This window comes from Malus domestica, chromosome 03 (assembly GCF_042453785.1).
Source record: "Malus domestica chromosome 03, GDT2T_hap1".
Taxonomy (NCBI): domain Eukaryota; kingdom Viridiplantae; phylum Streptophyta; class Magnoliopsida; order Rosales; family Rosaceae; genus Malus; species Malus domestica.
In genome coordinates, this window is record NC_091663.1 from 31,396,434 (window position 1) to 31,418,284 (window position 21,851).

General features: G+C 36.7%; 4 protein-coding genes across 8 annotated transcripts; all 4 read right to left on the bottom strand.

The window, feature by feature from the left end:
* Positions 1 to 652: 652 nt before the first annotated feature.
* LOC103419038 (uncharacterized) lies at positions 653 to 4,866 on the bottom strand. The gene is made up of 7 exons (XM_008357163.4): positions 4,399 to 4,866; positions 3,418 to 3,645; positions 2,583 to 2,656; positions 1,913 to 2,072; positions 1,659 to 1,778; positions 1,447 to 1,555; positions 653 to 1,136 (listed from the first exon to the last, which is right to left on the bottom strand). Exons 1-7 carry the CDS (start codon positions 4,624 to 4,626, stop codon positions 955 to 957), a joined length of 1,101 nt encoding a protein of 366 aa, XP_008355385.3. The 5' UTR covers positions 4,627 to 4,866; the 3' UTR covers positions 653 to 954.
* Positions 4,867 to 5,245: 379 nt separating this feature from the next.
* Positions 5,246 to 11,755, bottom strand: LOC103419037 (protein SAWADEE HOMEODOMAIN HOMOLOG 2-like). Of its 4 annotated transcripts, none has more exons than XM_008357161.4 (9): positions 11,514 to 11,755; positions 9,339 to 9,424; positions 9,216 to 9,261; positions 8,908 to 9,070; positions 7,010 to 7,085; positions 6,829 to 6,880; positions 6,508 to 6,651; positions 6,257 to 6,376; positions 5,246 to 5,769 (listed from the first exon to the last, which is right to left on the bottom strand). In XM_008357161.4, exons 1-9 carry the CDS (start codon positions 11,565 to 11,567, stop codon positions 5,410 to 5,412), a joined length of 1,101 nt encoding a protein of 366 aa, XP_008355383.3. In that variant the 5' UTR covers positions 11,568 to 11,755; the 3' UTR covers positions 5,246 to 5,409. The 4 variants fall into 4 exon arrangements, with proteins under 4 accessions (XP_008355383.3, XP_017183250.3, XP_070674556.1 ...); XM_017327761.3 differs by having other exon boundaries at positions 5,246 to 5,781; positions 11,514 to 11,726; XM_070818455.1 differs by having other exon boundaries at positions 5,742 to 5,962; positions 11,514 to 11,726.
* Positions 11,756 to 12,798: 1,043 nt separating this feature from the next.
* LOC103407998 (transcription elongation factor 1 homolog) lies at positions 12,799 to 14,997 on the bottom strand. 2 transcript variants are annotated; one of them, XM_008346871.4, is made up of 5 exons: positions 14,858 to 14,997; positions 14,057 to 14,183; positions 13,706 to 13,776; positions 13,221 to 13,242; positions 12,799 to 13,104 (listed from the first exon to the last, which is right to left on the bottom strand). In XM_008346871.4, the coding sequence occupies exons 2-5, from the start codon at positions 14,167 to 14,169 to the stop codon at positions 13,044 to 13,046; spliced, it is 267 nt and encodes an 88-aa protein (XP_008345093.1). In that variant the 5' UTR covers positions 14,170 to 14,183; positions 14,858 to 14,997; the 3' UTR covers positions 12,799 to 13,043. The 2 variants fall into 2 exon arrangements, with proteins under 2 accessions (XP_008345093.1, XP_070674558.1); XM_070818457.1 differs by having other exon boundaries at positions 14,057 to 14,187; positions 14,857 to 14,981.
* A 1,019-nt stretch (positions 14,998 to 16,016) lies between these two features.
* LOC103430774 (uncharacterized) lies at positions 16,017 to 19,203 on the bottom strand. The gene is made up of 8 exons (XM_008368920.4): positions 18,993 to 19,203; positions 18,808 to 18,895; positions 18,130 to 18,211; positions 17,900 to 18,008; positions 17,623 to 17,711; positions 17,485 to 17,549; positions 17,313 to 17,394; positions 16,017 to 16,576 (listed from the first exon to the last, which is right to left on the bottom strand). The coding sequence occupies exons 1-8, from the start codon at positions 19,096 to 19,098 to the stop codon at positions 16,406 to 16,408; spliced, it is 792 nt and encodes a 263-aa protein (XP_008367142.3). The 5' UTR covers positions 19,099 to 19,203; the 3' UTR covers positions 16,017 to 16,405.
* Between the last annotated feature and the right edge of the window lie 2,648 nt (positions 19,204 to 21,851).

The following is a 21,851-nucleotide window of genomic DNA, read 5'->3' on the forward strand; positions in this document are numbered from 1 at the left end:
ATGTGTACAATTTGTATGACACGTGGCATATGCCATGTATGCCTTGACACGTCAAAATTTTAATGCGTTGGTGAACATTTATTTCATTGCAATTTCGATGTCTACACTTCTGTTTGACAAAATTTGTTTCATATTTTTTTTAAATTCTATTTTTTTCCTATAACTTCTTAAGCCATTATACAACATTAAATTAAATTAAGTAATATGAAACAACATTAAATAACATTAACCAACATAAAAATTATACAACATGAAACTTAAACAACATTTTAGTTGTAGTTTTTAAATAATAAATTATGTTTGGCCCTATGGCCCTTTGGCTCTCGGTTGGAGAAGGTTTTTTGTGACAGGGCTAAAACGAGCCCTTTGGCCCTTTGGCCTTCGGTTGGAGACGGAGGCAAATATGGTCATGTACTGTTCATTAAAATATTAAAATATGGCCTAACATATCTTTTCGAAAGCCCAACATCAAGAAGCATGCTCGAGCTTAATAACTCGGGTTCATGACGTATTGAAAGAATTATATACTCTGATATCATGATACATTTTATATGTCTATGCAGAGTCACAACCAACATTACCAATATTGTTATTAACCACTTATTATTAGATGTTGGATCTTATTACAAAAGAGCTCGGTGACACCAGGAAATGCATGGAACAAGTTGGATTTTATTCTAAGTATTAAGTCGTTAGGAGATGCATTCTAATCACAATCAAAGATCTAACACAACATTCTCAAACATTTACATATTGGGAACCGGGTAAAAAAAATCTTTCCAACTCAAACTTGCAACTCCTGCACAAGTCAACTTCCAGTTTTTATTGCATTGAGAAGGCCTAAGATGCTCCAAACAAATGGTAAAAGTATAACCGAGGAAGATGCTAAAGCCAAATAGAGCGGTAAATGGTCGAAGTGTACCGGCAAAACCAGTACAGGCTAGGTAATTTTCTTCAGTCGAGTTCGAGCACTATTTTCCCATGGATCTGCTTCTTCTCCTTTGCCTCGTGCGCCTCTATCACTTGAGTGATGGGAAATGTTTTCTCCACTGGAATATTCAACTTTCCGGCCTCGGACAGCCTCCGAATCTCATCCAACCCTTCTGAGTCGGCTCTCATATAAGTCCACCAGTACTCTGCACCATCAATAGAAAAAAATACAACCTGTGTAAATAACAACCTAAAGATGCCTTCGACACTTTCCATACGCTTCCATGGGTACCTTTTGCAAACATTAATGAATGAACACCTATTGTTCAAATGCAAGAAGTTTTTACCGACTGTATAACCTAATATTGCTATACAAACCGATTGCAAACATATATTTAGGCATGATAAGGGTAATATTAGAACATGCGTTTAGGACATCAGATGTCACTATACAAACAATGAGCTTAAAGTATGGAGCATGATGAAACATGTACCGAAAAGAAATGTAGGATTTACCTATTCTGTGAGAATACCGGTACTGAATCTGTTTCTTCAGTAAAACAGCTGTAGCAGCAGGAAGCCCAATAGCTATCCCATAACTATCAGCCAAAGATGCGGCGTCACCCTACAAGAAAACGAGGATAAAAAGCCTTATGAGCATTTGTGGAAATACTCTGAAGGGAAACATCAAACGTCCCTTTGAGAGAAGTACAGTTCCCATCTCCTACCTGAAGTGTCATGTAGTGCCCACCTCTCTTTAAAAGGTTTATGCATATTCTTTCGGTCTCTGGACCACCAATGGTATCCAATACAGCATCAAACTTCCCCTTTATTGTGAATTCGATGTTCTGTAAATTAAACACGTTAACTAAAGGAAGAAATCAATCTTGATTTTAATACCCATATGATTTCTAAATGAGTTTCACTCAGCTCATGAGATGAAATAAAAAAAAAGCTAGGTAATAGTTGATTACATCATCACCTCAGCAGTATAGTCAACAGCCTGCTCAGCACCGGCTGCCAATACTCGATCTATACTTTGCTTTCCACATGTAGTTGTAACCTGGCAGCCTCTGGCTACTGAAATCTGAATTGCGGCCAAACCTACAGCTCCTCCACCACCCACAACTAACAGCCGTTGGCTGTAGAGATAAGATGCAATAACCAAAGGATGCAAAATTGTTAATGACAGCTTCCACCAAGATAAGATACAATAATCAAATCTCTACAAGCTTCGGCCATGGCAACTATCAACAGTACAACTATCCAGCTGAAACCTTATAAAGCTTAAGCTGCCTCTCAATCCGTGTTTCGCAAAGACATAGCATCAAAAATAAATGTCGTACTTTATTTTATAGCTTTTACCTAAAAAATGCTGGGAAGATGGTAAAATTTTGGACAGAAAAGTTCAATATCTCTAGTAAAGTAAAACAAATTTCATTACTGAAAGAAACATCAGGACAAAGACAATCTTCTATTATACTGTTAACTAGGAAAAGATGAACAAAAGAAGATTAGAACAAACACAACCCCATGTGAAAACGACAACAGCTTTTGCAATCGAAAAAAAGAAAGAAAATGACAACAGTTTTAACAGAAGAATCATGATACATCAAGGGAAGGAAGTTAATATCCGAGATATACTAACATACCCCTCAGCTATCCTAGCAGTACTTATGAGAGCTCGCCAAGCAGTCAGAGAAGCAAAAGGAATGGCACTAGCTTCCTAGAATCACAGAGTAAGATAAAGCCAAATTGAGTTGTCAGACAGCAATAAACGAATGTGAATTTAAAAACTCTCATCTACATATCACCATGAATTCCTAACGTATACAGAAATCATGAAAGAATTGATAACATGACATATTATGTTCATATTGCATCATGCATGGAATTTCACAAATCACCACTTTCAATATTTTTTCGACAAAGACAACAATGGGAGTAGAAACAGATAAAAAAAATATTCAACAAAGGATTCGATATGCACCCTCCCCTTTTCAGACCTTAGTTAACCTACAAGGATTCGATATTTTTTCGACAAAGCAACGTGCTTCTTAATAATTGTATCTTGATTAACTCTGACTTCCATTCCATATCACCAGTTCATCTAACCAATCTAAGCTAAAAAGAAGAAAAAAAAACTGTTTTTTCTTCTTTTTCTGCTGAGCAAGGTGGAAAATTCAAATTTGAATGGTTGCTCTCTTGCCTCTTCACTGGGTTTTGAAGCTAGTAAACCTTTCAAATAGTATTTCACAAGTAATCAAATGAAAAAAAAAAAAAAAAGAACAAGCAAACATTTTACGGTAATTATAAATTTCTAGCACCCTTTAAACTATCAGCTGGGCAACTAAAAACTGATCCATCCGCTAACACAAAATCAATGGCATGAAGAATAATGGAACACTAGAGCGAAATCAAATCATTAAAATCCAAAACGGGTAACATTCTACAGTTCTTTGGTAAACCAATTACAACAATATTTACCACGTGTGTAACTGATGTTGGTTTTGGTGCAAGTTCCTCTTCTGAAAGAATTGCATAGTCAGCATAAGTACCCCTTACAGCAGTAGGATGCAATGCACCAAAAACTTCTTGTCCCACACTCAAACCTCGAACTGAATCTCCCACAGCTGCAACATCACCGCTAATATCACGACCCAAAATAAGAGGTAGATGAGGTCCAAATATGGAACGACCATAGCCAGATCGCATCTGAAAACAAATATTAAAACCAGAACACTGAATATAAAGATAATCTTGTAGCATGGTATAACCATATTAATGACCTGCAACCTCAGCCGTACGACAAAAATAAAAACAAAGAACTCTATGTGAGTTGGAATCGAGGCACTCAAGTCATCTCTCGGCTGTTTGTCACAATCAGAAAAAGCAATTGAATGTAAAAAAGATCGGCAACATTTTTCGACGTTAAAGAACTAAAATTAGAGCTGTAACCAAATTAAATCAATAGAACGCAAAAAAATGATATTTGGGTTCGAAAATGACTTTCTATCTCGTCACTGATACATCACCAAGTAACAGTTAATCCTTCAGACTAATCAGCCTAATATAATTAATCAAAAATTTAATCTGCAAATGTATATTATTCAGACAAATGAACACAATCATACCACTAACACACTCAGAAGCATCATTACATTATAAAAGCAGCTGAATAACTAGAAAAGTGTGCGTGTGTGTGTGTGCGTGTGTGTGTAGCTACAAATTTTCAAGTTATTGTTGAAATTTTCAAGTTATATTGCTACAAATGAACACAATCATTACATTATATTGCTACAAATTTTCAAGATGTTGTTGGAATTGGAGGAACGAAACGGAGAGAGGAGCAAAAAATCAAATTATCATTTCCCTCATTTTCTCGGCAAACAAACAGAACTTAGAAATGGGATCAATCTAAAAAAGAGGTAAAATTTGTTTTGAAAAAAAAGGTGAAATTTGACTCACTCTGGTATCGAGGGGATTGATGGAGACAGCGCGAGCGCGAACAAGGACCTCATGGGGCTTGAGATCAGGGACTTGGACAACGGGCCGGAGCTCCAGAACCTCCGGCCCGCCGAAGCGCGGCAGCACCACGGCTCTGCAGCTGGTGACGAAGCGCCGGAACCTTACCTTGAGGTGGTGATTGGATTCAGAGACTGAGGCTCTGAAGCTGCGGGGCCGAAGAATTCGCATTGTCGCTTTGAGATCAAACCCCAAAAGCTCAGTACATCAGAGAGAGAGAAGGAGAGATTTTAATGTTTGAAAGTGAAGTAAATGTGGCAAGTGAATCGAGTGCGTCTTGTCGCCAGAAGATCAGTACATCACAGATAGAGAGAGAGAGAGAGAGAGAGAGAGAGAGAGAGAGAGAGAGAGACGTGTCTGTGTTTCGGTCCGCAGAGAAGGTGAGCGGTTTCGGTCGTTATGTTTCGCCGTGCGTCTTGTCGCCATGGTTCTGTTGGATTTTGTAGGGACCACATTTGTTTGGGTTTCGGATAATAACGTTTTCCTAGAATCAAATTAAGACCTCTCATTTACTAGGGATTACTAGATCGTAGTATTAAGTGGTTTCTGTTAGCTTTTATTAAAACGACATATTTACGCTAAACTCATCTAATTACAAAGGGTAATTCACACTTGTCAAGATTTCTGTTTGTTATTTCGGGTAATATTCACTAATCTATCGGTGAGTAATATTCACTAACATGAACGAAACAAATTCTTAATTAATTAATACAATTAATTTCTCAATAGAGAGTGAGCCTCGCGCATGCCTCGTCATCAACAAACAAATTGATGAAAAAGAAGACAGAAATTCAACTTTACAACAGATTCGTAAGTTGGTATTGCAATGTTCAAAAGTTGGGGTGGTTCTTTCCAACCATTCTTGTCATTCAGAAATTAGTATACATGGGAAACTCACACGATGACAACTGTGTTGACACAAAAGGGGCTCACAAATTTGTCAAAAGCAACCTACTAATTTCCCTTTGGCACAGTCGAGACCGAGCCACCGGGAGCCACGACCGTAGCCGGCGCGCTTGTGATTACGGTACTACTACTTAGAGTGGCACTAGAATTCCCTGATCTAACAACGGTGCTGATTTCAGATCTTCTCAACTCTGGAGTTGTAGTTTGGGTAGGTAAAGAAGCAGTAACATAAAAAGTTGGGGGCACGGCATTCTGCTGCTTTTGCATCATTTCGCCAGAAGTAGCAGACGCCATATATTGCTCCATACTTTTCTGCTCCGCTGATATTGCCTCGTTCACAGCATGAAGTTGTTGCAACCTGTAATCTGTTTCAGGCCGACGGCAGACCTTTCTCAGTGGAACAATTTCCTGGCACAATGAATGTTAAGAGCCAAAAACAAAGGGTTACAGAAATCAGTATCGTTAAAAAAGGTTAAACTGCAGGAGAAGGATTTACTGTCAATGTGTCCGATACATTAAGTGCAAACGAAAAGTTCCCTTGTTGTTCGGGGATGCAGTGTCCCATTTGGACAATAACTGTTTGGTGACCAAATGAACGTACCTTCAGTAATTAAAAGAACTAAATATGATAATAATTCGGCATAAGAGCATGCCAAGAAAACATATGATTTTCTTTCCCATTATAACTTCAAGTTTAATTTAAGGGAGCACATAGCTTTTTCATCAGCTGCTTGTGTCAGTACCTAAGTTGGATTGATGTATACTAACACTTTAAAATGAATTCAAGCAATAACACGAGGAGAGAGAGAGAGAGAGAGAGAGAGAGAGAGAGAGAGAGAGAGAGAGAGAGAGAGACTAAACACACGGAAAAGAAAATATACAGGCAGTCTTATACCTCGGACTGATCATGAACATAGCGCACTAGAAACCTACATCGACATCCTCTTACATCATGTCTTCGTCTTTGAGCATCAAGGACATGGGCATCAAAGTACAAAGCCTGCTCTTTACCTTCCTGAAAAATTCAAATCCATACAATTCCCAATAACTGATCAGAAATAACTTCTCTTAACTTTTAATTTCTGCCATTGAATTTCTTTTTAACATTAATATGGTTCTTTCGAAGACTTTAGACATAAATGCCACCTGAAAGCATAGTATGAGATCTCCGGGGAGAACTGCAACGCACTCGGATGATTCACATGGGAGAGACCGCTGCCTGACATGCTTTCGTACATTAACCCACTCATCCTCCTCTGGTCCAAATCCAGCAAACCGAACCAGAACTTCCTGAAACAGCCAGCATGATTCATTTTACAACAGATGTCCTAGTATTTAATGGGACTGAAGGTCGGTTCAATTTGAGTTCAAGCAAATGTTTGAGGATAACATTATAATAAAAATCTATATTCAAGTCCTTTTTTAACAACTTGCAGTAAATGAAGGAAACTGAGCTTAGAAAATTACCGGATTAACAGTCTCCAAATTTTTATGAGATAAAAAGTTTGCAACATCATACCTGAACACAAAAGACAATGAAATCATAAGAATAATGATAATCCCCTTATGAGTCTAGTTATTGGAAGGAGAGAAACACTAACAAGTCGATAACTAGAACTCATAAAAATAAAAGAAACGAGATACTGACCATGCACCGTCCCTCCCAGATTTAGCTTCAAATTCAAAGATAGCATTTTCAGAAGCACCCTTTCCTGATCCTGGAACTGGTCAATAAACGAAATAAGGGCAAGAAAAAATCCAATGTATACTTAAAACATAGATAAAAACGGACATACAAAGCAACACCCTTCTACAGCTTCTGTTTCTATTGTGGACATTAAGCGGCATTTTAAACAGGATTCTATTGTCTATGTTACTTCTGATATGGCCAAGAATAATTGAATAATAACAAATTGTCATGTTTCTTGTTAATAATGCGCATACTAATCATACGATTTAGAATTGGTTGATGATGTTGTATGCAAATTTCTTCTACTTTTTGATATACCGTCAACCTGACATTCAAAATGTATAAATGCATTGCCAGGCCAACAGATACAGAGCTAGATATGCAATTTTTGAAGTATGTGATGTTTATTAAAATGGAAATACATAAATCTTTATCTTATCAACTCCCAACTTCTGTTATTTCTATTTATATTTCAAATCATAAAGGGAAAATGAAACTGCACATGAAAACTGGAATGCACAAACAACAACAATAACAACAACAACAAAGCCTTATCCCACTAAGTGGGGTCGACTATATACTTGAATGCACAAATGAAGTGAAAATAATAGAAAGGCACTCAAATTGTACCAGATGCCTAAGGTAATATGTGGTACCTTATTGTCAATCAAAACAAAAAAAGTATGCAGTGTTCCTTACCAGGTAAAGCTTCTAGGCGTCAGCATAATGTCTACAAATTTTCAGCACACACTTTTCATTGGGTTGAACCAAGACAAATTTTCTTTTTATCTTATAACGCCTTTCATTCAAAATTGATGTAAAACAAGCATCTACACACATGAAATAACTCCGTACTTCATGTCAAAAACTATGATGTGCTAATGATCTTGTTCTTTCTCTGAAAACTTTTTTATGATAGCAATCTTTTATTGCTTGCTAACTAGAATTTGTAAGGTTTTTCATTCAGCAGTGATCTTCAGACATACTTTCAAATATGCAACCAAAGAATTAGATATGTTTCCCTCTAAAGTGAAGAAGAAGAAACGAAATACAAATCACTTTGTGTGCACCAGCAAGAAAAAATTGATAATGAAAGGAGTCGTCCTTATATTCTCTGCTTTTAATCCTGGGCTATAAAAAGATGATATGTTATCATTTGGGGAGTTGATATTATGTAGGCCACCTCATGTGTCATATGATATGACTCATACCTAACAGAACTAAAGTTGAAAGCAAAATGCCTACTTTATTGGTTAGTACCTATTCACAATTCATGTATCTTCAAATGTAAAAGAAACTGCGGCAGTATTACTATTCTTCTCTTTTTCTTTCATACAAGTGGATGCACACCATTTGTACAGGGAGAAATTTCTCTTATCAATGGTCAAATATGTTAGGCAATCATTTTCTAAAACCTTCAAACTGAACCTCCTTGATCAGAATTTGACTGTAATTCTTTTTCTAAAACCTACAATGTCCCTCCTTGGCAATTCATGCATGTGCATAAACTCAAACGTACACACCAGTTAACATAAATGATTACAGTAAGTTATATCTGAAGCATCTTATATACTTTAAAGACCAAAAGATGGCTTTATTAGGATATACAGTTTAACGTATTTCTAGAACATTAAGCTTCAAAGTTGTTAATTGACCACAAATCTAGCCACGAGGAAGTCCAAGATATTATGGCACATACAGATGATTAAAGAAACAAATTCAAGTAAACACCATTAATATAGGATACAAAACAAACAGTCCGACAAGTCACATGAGCATATAATACCACCAGAAAAGTATGCCCAAGGGAAATTGAGAAAGAATATTAAATTAAAAATAGATAGGTTCCATCCTACCAGAAGGAACATGTACAGGAGCAGCAATCTGCTGAGGGCCTTGAGGAACATTTCTTGCTGCAGCTGAATCATCGCGAGACATAGGTGACACGTCTAACTTACCAAGAACCTTGCTTGATTTTGCCCTAATAGCATATCGCCTATTTTGGAACCAATTCCAAACCTATAAATACAATGAAGATTGTAAATTACAAACAGAATTAAAATGTTGTTTCAAATCAATTTCAAAGCCAATAAAGCAGGCTCTAAATTACAAGCAGATTTAAATGATTTTCCTTTACAAAAAATTACAATGGAAATTGTCATACTTGCTTCATTTGTACTGTAATCTTGCCCTTTCGCTCCGGTGATTCACTACAGCAAAGAAAAATGTCTCAGATTTTTTAAGCTTAGGAGAACATAATCTATTCAAATTCTAAAACAAAGCACACCTGAACTTATCCGCAACGGCCATAAGCACTTCACGTGATGGCATTGTGTTATTGTATTGTTGCAGAATAGCTTCCATCTCCGTAACCTAATTATCACCAATTTGTACATGCTGTCATTAACGTTTAAAATAGCAACTACCTTGAAGAAAAATAATCAGTAATCATCCTATGATAATCCTCTGAAGAATGGTTTTTGTGTCGACGGGTATTGTTGTAAAATAGATAAACAACAAATAAACAAAATTAAAAAGGAAAACCAGAATGTGCAAATCTGAACAACACACATAAGAACATCAGAGGAAAAAGAGAAAAATAAGAATGTGCCGTAACCCACAATGTATTATATGTAGTGCAATTACCCAACAGCTCCTGATAAGACTCATTTTTGGTTCTTCAGAAATGTTTATCAAGCACTGCAACCAATAACCCACTGAGAGGATGTTCGTTTCTTTAATCTCCATGTTTGCTTTTCAAAATTTTAATTTGTTGCCTTAATTTTCAGCAACAGGGTTTACTACAAGACTAAGATCAAGCACCAGTGCACCACCAATTTCAAAAATTAAATCCGGTATGAAACATGAAAACGGGTACATAGTCTTCGACTTCTTTGGTGGTTTAGTCTTTGACTTCTTTGGTGGTTTAAGTCGTTTACTGTGCATTCCATATTACTCCATTTAGTTTATAAACTTGTCCTGCAAAGCATTCAGATTCACTTTCATGCACTCACGACTTAATTCTGTTTCTTTATACGTTTTCATATTTCTCATTATTTCATCATAGATGGATTCGTTAGATTTTGCTTGGCATTATTCTTTCTTTCTATATAGCACCAAAAAGGTTCTACTCAAAACACATCAAAAGTCATTATCAAGATACGCGCAGTGCGCGTGGAAAAAGATAATAAAGAAAGCCTTTCGCGCACGTGGACAATGACAATAAAGGAAGCCTTTTGCACGGGCAGGAGCACGTACTGGAGGCTATTAGTAAAAAATGTCAGAATCCAATCATAAATGCATGTGGAATGTGGATATGCATACATAACAGGTAGGACCAGTTAAAAAATGAAATTTTCCTTCGTAGGAATTCTCCATTCCTTATGAATAAGGACTTCTATACCTACATTGCATATGTTGTAATTCCAGCAACTGATTTTAGAGCATTTAAACATTCGATTGTGTGGAGGAAAGATATGATTATCTGTTCAACAGTATTGACATCCAAAGACAATCTTACGGAAAATGGAAAAGAACTATATTTTATGCTTTTAACTAATACAGAGCTCTCATTATGGTAAACTAACACCAATAACGGTTATTCAACCCAAGCTGGACTTTGGTCCTACCATGCAGACACCATTAGCAGATTCCAATTAGATTCAAAAAAGGCACAAAAGTTTTATTTGAGATGTACTCTAAATCTTCGATCCCAAACCCTTCAAATGCAATGGGATCACCAAGGGATGCTTTCATTTTCCACCTGTGCTTTTTGTTAAACAGCAATACAGTTGTGAAAAGATGCATGATTTCCGAAGCTATGCCCATTTCATTTAAATATTTCTATTAAGTATCTAAAGCGTGGGGAACGCGCATGGAAAGAGCCCGCCAAATCCAACTACAAACCGACAACATTGTCAACACAAAGGCATTATTGACAGACATATCAGCAAGACAAAGCCATCCGATCCGTATGAATTATACCACGAAAAGCTTTATCAAACAGAGTTTAACAATATTTTTCAAGAATACGAAGATCGATCAACTGAATTCCGAATGTTCAAAACTTTTAATGTTCCAAGAAAAAAACTGTGGTAACATCACGAAAAACCCAAAACAGGAATCAAAAGCACACGCCAAAAATAAATAAAAAATAAAAACCTGAAATCTAACAAACCCATCTAAGAATCACGACTCTTAGTTCAAATTTGGACACTTTCTACTTACAAATACACAAAATTTGAAATACCCTGCTTTCAAAAAATCCAACTTCAATTCAAAATTTAGAACACGCACAAAACAAAAGAATAAAAAAACCAACAAATACCCATCAAGACTCCACCTCTAATTTCGAAATGCAGCAGATTCCCAAGCACAAACAGCAATCCAAATCAACAAAATCGTCAAGAGAGGAATAAAATTGAAGAACAAGAAGAACAAGAAGAAGGAGAAGAGAAGGTACCTCAGACTGGACGAAGCGGAAGGTAGGGCCTCCGTTGCTGGGAGGCCTACCCATGGCAGCTCTCTCTCTCTCTCTCTGCGTTCGGAACTCAAACGAGCAAGAGAGAACTTCAAATTTGTGTGTTTATTTTAGAGACGGAGACAGGAGAGTTGGGTTTTCGAAAAATGCGTAATGTGAGTGTCAGGCCACAGACAATTCCCAACCATTTATCCTCGCAAATTCTGGGAAAAGAAACAAACGTTACCGAAATTTAGAGGGAGAGAGACTGAGAGAGAGAGAGGTTGGCCTTTTGGATTGAGTTGTGTGATTTTGAAGCCCAAAAAATCAAACTTTGGGGCAAGGCCCTTTTAGCTTTTTTCCTAGTATTGGGGTTTTTGGGATATGACTTTTATGCTACGTAACACAACATTTATGTTTACAAATATTTTAGTTGTTAAATTTAACTTTCATAATTTTTAAATTTTTTATTTTAATATCAGCCGTTCATTTTCTATATCACTTCCTCTTCGCTTAGAAGTGAGGGATATTAGATTCGAATCTCGTGGATGGCGAATTCACTATCAAATCAGACTGCCCATTGTGTGGTTTAGCTGAACTTTCACTCCCCCTAATGTAAAAGTATCGATATACTAAAAAAAAAAAAAAAAAAAAAACTCAATTCTCAACACTTACCGTAAAAACTCAATTCTCAGAATTACTTTCTTCAAAATGCAGTAAAGAAAGAAATGGAAGAAAAACGAACTCTAACAAAACCGTACTATTAACAATTCCGGTAAGTGGTTCTGATGGATTGGGGAACCAAATCGGACCATACTGAAAATTTTGATCATATTATCGCAACCCAAATAAAAAACCAAACCGGACCAATTATATTCCCAACCCACATATTATATATGGCTAGGTTTTTTGGTAAATCTTATTATTTCAACTTTATTTGGGGCAAGGGTTACTTTCAAACTGAAAAATGTCATTTGCAAATCTTCCCCAAGCAGGTAAGTAGTGCTCGCAATCGATATCTACTTCCAGCAAGTATCTATCGCAGCATGTTTACATACGAGGAATGGATATGATTCTCATTTCCGTGAATACTGACAACAAAAGAGTATAAACAGAAATAAATACATCTCATATCTTCTCATACCTCTAAAGTCGAAGGTATGCGATTAACGGGGCGGGGGAGGGCGGGAGGTTGTTTATCCTTCGTATAATACACAGCCAGGATCTTTGTACATAGACAAGTAAATAATCAAAAAGCATAAAAACAGGTAAATTGAAGAGAACGGAGAGCAACACAATACCTCAGTTATTCCATTATCTTATAACATTCAGATTATGTTACAGTACATGTATTTATATATGCCCACTCAAGAAGAAAAAATACAGAATGATATCAATCTACATTTGCCTACGAGGTTCAAAACTACTACGTTCACAACCAACGCACAAATAAGGTTCGTCAGTACTTAATTGGAACAAGGGCACATACTTTCCAGCGCTCTCTTTCCTTTGCAATACGACTGAACTTTCCACCTAAGCACCATCATCATCAACAGTGTTGACCCTTTCGCATTCATCTATCCATTCGCTGTATCTGTAATAAAAAAAATTATGGTCAAGCAAAAACAGGTAAAGGTAAAGAGAAACTAATTTCAATTAACCTGCTAGCTGTAAAATAATATGAACAAATTCACATCAATTTCTACTTACATGTCTATTGGTTCGGTCAAAGCTGCATAAACAAACCAAAGAAAGATCAGTAATTACGAATACATATGGAAGTGGCGGTCACTATATGAAAGAACAAAAGAAGTTCTAAACAAAATAATCAGATAAAATCAGAGTATATTACTTTTTTCTACAACCTAAAGAAACTTTCTATCTAGTTTACCAATGTGAGGTTGATAGACAATCGAATTAAAATTTCTAATCGAATTATCCCCAAATCTCCTAATGCCGTCCTTTTCTGTCCATATACCATAACAATCCATACCTTGTGATCAAAACATTCACAAGTCTGTTCAGAAACATATTTCCATTTTGAATTATTTACCTATTCCTCCCTACATCTTGTATGCAGTATTAATTGCTACATCCAATATTTATATGATAATGAATCAATGATCTTTCCATCCTGTTATACTAACACTACGCATCAATAGTAAATTAAGACAAGAGTAAAGTATTTGACATACCTGTGACGGTTGTGCTGAAATTCTCTTGGCAAATGCAACAGATAGCCTCGCCAATCAAGTTTTTCATGTCACTGAAACCAAATAACTTACTTTATTTCAACTCAAGACAAAATGAGAGAAAAATACATGTGCAAGTACGCTACCCAATCAGATGCTAGTTCGTAAACGGAACACACAAATGGAAAAGGAAATGTAATACAGTGACCCATTATCCACAATGACATACATCAATTTCTCACACCATTTATGAGAGACCACAATTCTCTTACCATAAATGAAACCAGCAGAACTCAACGTCCTAAAAAGATATATATACCAAAACTGGGGAGAAAACAGATAAATGAAACTTACATGCGGCACTCAACACTGCTCCCATGGTTGCAGAAAGGGCAACAGAAAACTGTATCCAGCTTGTCCGTTCGCTTCCTAGCTGCAGGCTTAGCCTTGGCCTTTCTCTTGCCCATTTCTCAACAAATTTCTGTCCCATCATCATAATTACACCAGTTAGTTCGCATAAAAGATACTAACAAAAACATACAGCAACCTGATCACCTGAGCACTCCACATACATAGATGTTGAATCCCCACTATCATTTTAAGAAACATGATCCAATTAACAATTACACAAACTCCGTCTGTGCAAGGGTGCGCCGGGTACGCGTAGAGAGGGTTAAACTATTTCTGGTAAAATGTTTACCGGAATGATGCGAAATTTGCAATGCATGACAAGTACAAGGAGTAGGAGACTACGGAGTCTCCGAAGATATTAAGGCCCTAAAAATCTGTTGAGGGTTGTGATGATAAGTGGTCTTCAAACAAGACATAATCACCAAACACCATTGAAAATTTGAATTGAAAGAAAAGTGCTTCTTGTTAATTTATATCAAGAACGAATTTTTACAGCAGAAAACATGCTACCCAAATCACAAATTTCGCACTGCACGAAATAAAAATAGAAAAATTCTAAAGGGGGTGAAGAACCCTAGAAAATTTACAGTGAAAGAAACAAAATTGAAGTCAGAGAAACGATGAAGGAAGAAAAGACCCCAAATTTTGACAGCAGCTGAGAATTATGTGTGAATTGAATTAAAGAAACCCTAAAATTACGAACCCTAGAACGGATTTTGAGGAGGGAGAAAGAAGGATTGGTACCTGGGAGTGAGACGACGCACTGCTGAATCGTACGATTGCTCCACAAAACACGCTATATTTATTTCCTGCGGGAAAAAATAAGGGCTTGTTTCTATTTATATAGGCATGCTTGCGGCTTTTGCCACGTAAGAAATACTTTTTATTTTTAAAGAGAAAGCCAAATATATCTAATAATATATTGTCCTGTATAAATTAGTTTGTTCAACGTTAAAAGCATACCTGTTGCTGTAGGTACCTATGCTTCTGCAGGTTTTATTATTAGAAATCATCACGGTCGATCTCTTGTGAAGGGGTCAAGGAAGCTGGGTCATAACACAATCACTGTTGATGAGGCCTTGGCCGCTAGGGATGCTCTTAACACAATCACTGTTGATGAGGCCTTGGCCGCTAGGGATGCTCTTCAGATGGCACAATCTCGAGGTTTAAAGAAGGTCAAGATTGAAGGGGATTCGAAGATTGTCATTGAGGCAATCTTCGGAAAGTGCAGCATTCTTTAGCGTATTAGGGCTATCATTGAAGACATTAAATGGTTGGCCTCTTCTTTTGAATCTATTTCCTGGAATCATATTTTTAGGGAAGCTAATTTTTTAGTTGATGTCATCACCTCTTGTGAGCACGGTTTAGAGAATTTTCATGTCTGGGTGGGATGTGCACCTCAAGCTACTTCTGATGCTTTTTTATTTGACTCTAAGGGCCTTGGGTGTTCCCGGGATTTTTCCCTCTAATAATGTTATTTTGGTTTCTCAAAAATAAAATAAAAACGTTAAAAGTATACCTTGAGTAGGGCATGGGTTTCCAAAACTAGAGTAGGTCCGGATCCTTTAATCGTGTCCATCATTGTAGATTATACTGTCAGTAATCATTTTAAATTTTTTATTTAAAATTGAATATAAATAGTATTTAACGAAAATTAACCGTACGATTTACAATTAAAAGATCCTCAGGATCCGGTGAGGATCCTTATTCAAAGTTGGGATGCACATATTGCTCCAAATCACTCTGCTGGTTTTATTTTTGGTGTATAGTTGGATTTGCTCCTCAATAATTTAAGTGCTTCATTAATAACTTTCTCACGTTGCACTACGTGATTGGTTTGGTATACGATCACCGTAGCATCCCGAAAGTTCCACAAAAGTAACAGAAAGGGGGCTGTCCGCAATTCTACCTTGCAATCATTTCCTTTGATGAAGACTTAACTGATCAATGTTTCACTAATAAATCAGTTTAAGGGGTCAAAATTGTGCATACAAGCAATGATTTTACATGTATCCTGTTTTTCACCTTAAGATAACATATAACGAATAATTCAGCTGAGAACAATGGAAGTTTTCCACGATGGAGAAAAAAGGCGATGAAACAAATTTTTTTGACCAATTGGAAAGTTAACCACCAAGACGTCGTGAGACCAGAGTAGCTCTGTTTGATGAAGGAATTTGTGTCTCATAATCCATCGATTTTGTTCTTCATTCTGACCATATGGGATCTGTGCCTTGTGAATTGAGCTTAGTTTGCATACCCAGCTTCCTGTTGTAAACACAGAGTCAATAACTAGGATGCTGGTTCTGCATGGTCCGTTTCCAAATCATCTCCCTCCGTCCGCTTCTTTTTGGGCTTGCGTTTTTTCTGCTTTTGTTTGAGCTTAATTTGATCTTTAACCATCTTTTCCCATGCTTTTCTGTTTTTCTGATAAAGCACCATTGCAGCACGCGCATCTTCAATCTGAAACAATATCCGAGTTAGACAAAAGTATTCCTACATCATTTGCAACGTTCTAAGTTCGTGAAAAGCTGTTATGAAAAATAATATGCAGCAACAGCAAGATATGAACAATTAATTTTAAATCTCAGGAAGAAACTGTATCTCTCGCATGAGAAATTAATGAATATAAACCCTGAAATACATCAAGAACGAAGAATAAACTACAACCACTATGGCACCCAAAACAGGTAATAATATGAGTTCTTTTTTGAAGGAAACTAAATTTTAAAAGGAATATTTATATATAAGATAGAAATGAATATCAAAATTTTCAAGGATCATGCATTCATCAACTTTTCCTTGGACCACCCAATGGCTCGTGGCACTGATTGAGATACATGGCCAGAGCACTTTGCAGGAAAATCGAGTTTCCTTTGAGATGAAAGTATCTGTCCCTGCTCAAATGGTATGAAAATGCTAACTCATTCTACACAATTGAATTAAAAGAACAATTGGTCAAAACCCAATATGAGCATGTCATCTAAGTTGGGAAGGAAATGTTGGGACAAGAGGTTGGGTTGTATAGCATTGTCCCCTTTGAATTCTGATAAGCCTTGTCACAATTCCATGGAGGTTTTAAAATCGATATCCTAATGCTTAAGATGTTGTAAGGATATTGCAATAAGAAAACAAATTTCTGTGTGAACTGTATTAAGAAAACGGTCAATAATCATCAATAAAGAATCAAAATACTAACAGGGCAGTGCTCTCCATTTTGGATCTTCACATCAAGAAACTCTGCTGCAAGATGCCGAAGCGCCCTTCTAGACCCTTCCCCCCTGCTTCACCAACCACAGATATCATGAGGACACCTCATAGTATTTCAAGACGATCGGCCAATTTTAATTTTTAAAGAAAGAAAAAATTACCTCATAAAAGGTTCATACTCTAATGTATCCCTGATGTCCCCCTTGGGATGACTTAAAAGCAATGCCTGTTTAAGTCAAATTGTCAGATGAAAGAATCAGACATTATTCTCTACACCACTATATTAGACGGCCAGATACCTTAAGATCATTGCGCAATGCATGGCCCACGAGAATTCTCCCTTTAATCAACTCTGCCACTTTTTTCTGAACAATTCGAAAATCCTTTGCTGTAGATAACAAAGATGCATGAGACGTTCTATAAGAATGATTTTCTATCACTGTAACAAAGATGATGACATAAAATAGCCATTTAAAAAGGATGCCAACAATTTAGAATTTCAAACACGAGTTTTAGTGAAAAACATCTGCATTCAGTATATTACAAATTGCAGCATAAATACAAACAAAAGTCAACCTTTTCTCAAGTCTCGGGGACGAATGCCACTTATTTGAGTACGAAAATCAACAACACGTTCTACTGGGCGAACAAATTCATCATATACAACATTTCCCCACTTATTTACCTGCCATAAATCCGTACATCAGAAATCAGTGATTCTAACAATTTAAAATACCAAGCATAAGATAATACCAACTACAACATGACAGAAAAAGAGGAGTGAAAGAAAAGGAACAAATAAATACCAGCGTAATGCGTCCAAGGGCGCTTTTGTTTCCTTGACCGACACCAACCATTTCACAATCCATGGCTACTTCATCTGTCAAGCTGTCAAATGGTGAATACCTCGTAAGTTCAGTGCTATGACCACTTAAAGTTAGAGAAACGAAAGGAGCCTCTAGATTTCGCACATAGGAAACCAATATCAAATTCGTGATGTAGTTACTTGCAGTTTCATTCTAGTAAACATGTCTATTTTCCGATGAAAGGATAGAGAGAAACAAAAGATTAAATGTTCCCTAGCATTATCCTAAAATTAAAACCCTTGCGCGGTTCAAAATTTCACAAATAGGATTCCATTCTATGTCAATGAGATTTTGGCATTTAAGATGATAACGAAACTACAAGGTATAGCTTTCGAGATCTTTCTAAAAGTCTAATGGAGATGAACTAGTACAAAATTAAACGGGGTGATTGCGAAGACAATCCGAAACAATTCCCCCATTTTCCTAAACAAAAAGAAGAAAATTGCACCTCCCAATTCCCAACCAACCCAAAAACATTAGTTGTCCGCGGAATTCACATTTAAACAAAACCCAAATAAACGCCTAAAAAACAGTTGAAAGTTCTGTTCTTTTACGTTTTCCTGCATTTTCTCAGCAACCAAACACACCATCAAAGCATAAACACGTTCAAATAATCACCTGGAATCATCATTAACTGGATCGAGAGGATTGATACGAGATGGAGAATCGTCATTCAACTCCACATCCAGCCTCTCTTTCCGCTTCCCTGATAATCAAATTCTCAAAAATTAAAAATCTTTGCTTTTATGCTGTTTTCAGAAAACCCAAGAAAAAGGGAAGTTCTTTTTTTTTATGTTAGGTACCTAAGATTGTTGTTGTTGTTGAGCCATGACTCTTGAGCTTCTGTTGGAGCTGAGCCCAGTTGGGGTTCAGTTGAAGCTGCTGCTGCTGTTTAGGGTTCTTTTTCATCTTCTTTCTTCTGCTGCTGCTGCTGCCGCCGCCGGGAAACACAAGTATGCGATGCGAGAAAAAAATAACGACATCGCATTTTTAGTCGTTTTCTTATATATCCGATTTATAATTTTTTAAGAGTAAAATTTAGAATACGTCGTTGAACTCGAACCCGAGTTTATAATTCATCTCTGAATTAAAATTCCATTAATTTACATCCCTAAATTTAACAAAATGTGTGCTATTGGTTCTAGTTGTTAACGTATGTGGAAACAATTTTGTTCATGTGGTGTGGCATATATATAGGTCTCAGCACCTTATTTATTATTGTTGAATGAGTTTAAATTTTAAAATCTGTATAATGAATATAGATAAATAGTGCACAATTTAGTAAGTCATTGCACCTACGGTCCAAGTACCTGGGAGATAATCAATAGATTCCTTTTCGGGAGCAATTCATCATTCCTGAACACAACATACAACTCTTCGTTGTAGTGTACTCTCCTCTTGTGCTTGTTCCTCTCTTCTTCCTTACCATGGCAAGTCTTTGTGAAATACCTCTGATGAGAAGAAAAAAGAAGACGTTAAGAGACCCTCCTAGCCCAACCCTAGACATTAAGGGTGCGTTTGTTGCACCAGACTATCTCGGACTGGATTAGCTTCAGGGACTAAGCTGGACTGGCTTAGACTAGACTAAGCTGGACTGATTTAGTGAAGCGTTTGGTGCAGTGTCGGACTAAAAAGAAGGATAATAACAAACTACAATATTTTATATTTTTTAATTCATATCTAATAATATTATATTAATTAATTCTATCTTTTTTTCTTCTAATAATACTCTCCCTCTCTCTGGAAACCTCCATCATTTTCTTCCTCGTTCTCTCCGTCCCACACTCTCCGTCCCTTTCCTCTTTTTTCTGATTAATTGCCAAAACTGATTAATTGCTAAAAAAATTATGCAAAATGAAGAATCGAGCTTCGTTTTTCTGGTTTTTGTTCATGGGATCGTCGGGCTTGTCCATCGGAGGAGGAGAAAAACGAAGAGGAATGTGGAGGACAAATCGAAGAGGAAGACCCGGTGGACAAATCGAAAAGGAAGACCCGGTGGACAAACGAGAAAAACGAAGCTCGATTCTTCATTTTGCGGAATTCGGAGGTTGTGGACTCCGAATCTGGGGTTGGATTCTGTCTTCTTTGTTGCTGTTTTTTTGTTTGGATTCTGTCTTCTTTGTTAAATTTGTCTCTGTTTGTGGGCTGTCGAAGGTTGTGGACTCCGAATCTGGGGTTGGATGTTTTGAATTTTTTAATGTGCGAGGCAGCGAGGAAGAAGGAAATGAGAGCGGCGATTTACGAGGACGCGGCGGTTGTCCTGGGATGGTCCGGTGAGGTTGTCGAGCAGGGTGAGCAGTCGAGCAAAGCGCTGAGGAGTCGAGCAGAGCAACGATCTTAGCAATTCGATGGTATTTGGGGGGTCTCGCTAAGACTACCTAGCGAGCCCCGTAGTCCACACGAGTCCCCTTTAGTCCCACTTAACTTAGTCCCAACACCTATCAAACATGGGACTGTAGTCCAGTCCAGTCCCTCCTAAGGAGGTGAAACAAACGCCCCCTAAGATTCTTTTTCAAACCTGCTCTCATTTCGAGTCAAGAGATAGATAAATAGACACATAAATTAACGGAATTTTAGTTTAGTACAAATTCTAAACTTGGGTGCAAGTTCAAAGACAAATTCTAAATTTTACAAATTTTTTAGTTAAAATATTCTACACAAATCCACATTCAGGGGGGAGAGGAAGGAAAGATTGAACTTTGAAAGTAGTGAGCTGAAGAAAATGGCTCTAACTATCAGGCAATTCACCACTTGGATTTATAATTTTAATTCACTATGAATTTCTACCCAAACTTTTATTTTAGGACATATTACTTACTTGGTATGTGGATGATAATGAGTAAGTATGAGATGAAACGAGAAATTAGTAGAATTGGATAACCAACTCCCTATGTTAATGAAATACCTTTATTTTTCAGGTATGTCATATTCTACACATATGGAACCCCACCAACTCTTTCATTTTTCGTTGTTAGTAAACACATTAATAAGAATGATACAAACTCCTTCCCACTTTATTCTTTGTAAGTAAACATGCCCTTAGCTTAGCATCCCCAATTTCATTCGTTCATGTCTTCCCTCCAACTATGCCCTTGCTGTTGGTGAAAGGTGAAAGGTCGTATTTACCCTTGAATGTGATAGAACTATGTTCACGTGACAAGCACGCATCTAGTTTGAACAAAATATAATATTTAGTTATGAGTATGAATATGCTGGAAATTTAGAATTTGAAATCTCATTTGTTAAAAAAAATAAAAAAGTAAAAAAAATAAAAAAAAAGAAGGAAACTTTTAAGGGAATATGTGGTTCAAAAACAAGGAAACTTTTAAGGGAATATGTGGTTCAAAAACAATGGGACATAAGAAAAGTAAAGATTCCATATCCCAGATATATTCCCTCAATTTATAATTATTCTTGACAATGACATTTACTTTGACTTGCACCACCCAACTTGCCATAAACATTGAGTAATATGCATTTGGGGAACAATAGCTCATTTTCTGCGAATAGCAACAAAGAAAAGAAGGAGAATAACTTTATTAATTTCTTGACAAAATTAAAAGAAATTGAATTGTTGCGGTCAAGACAAATATTAGAAGGATCTATTGGCACCTTTGGAAGCATATGCACACTGCATGGGCAAAGATTGGGAGTTTTACATA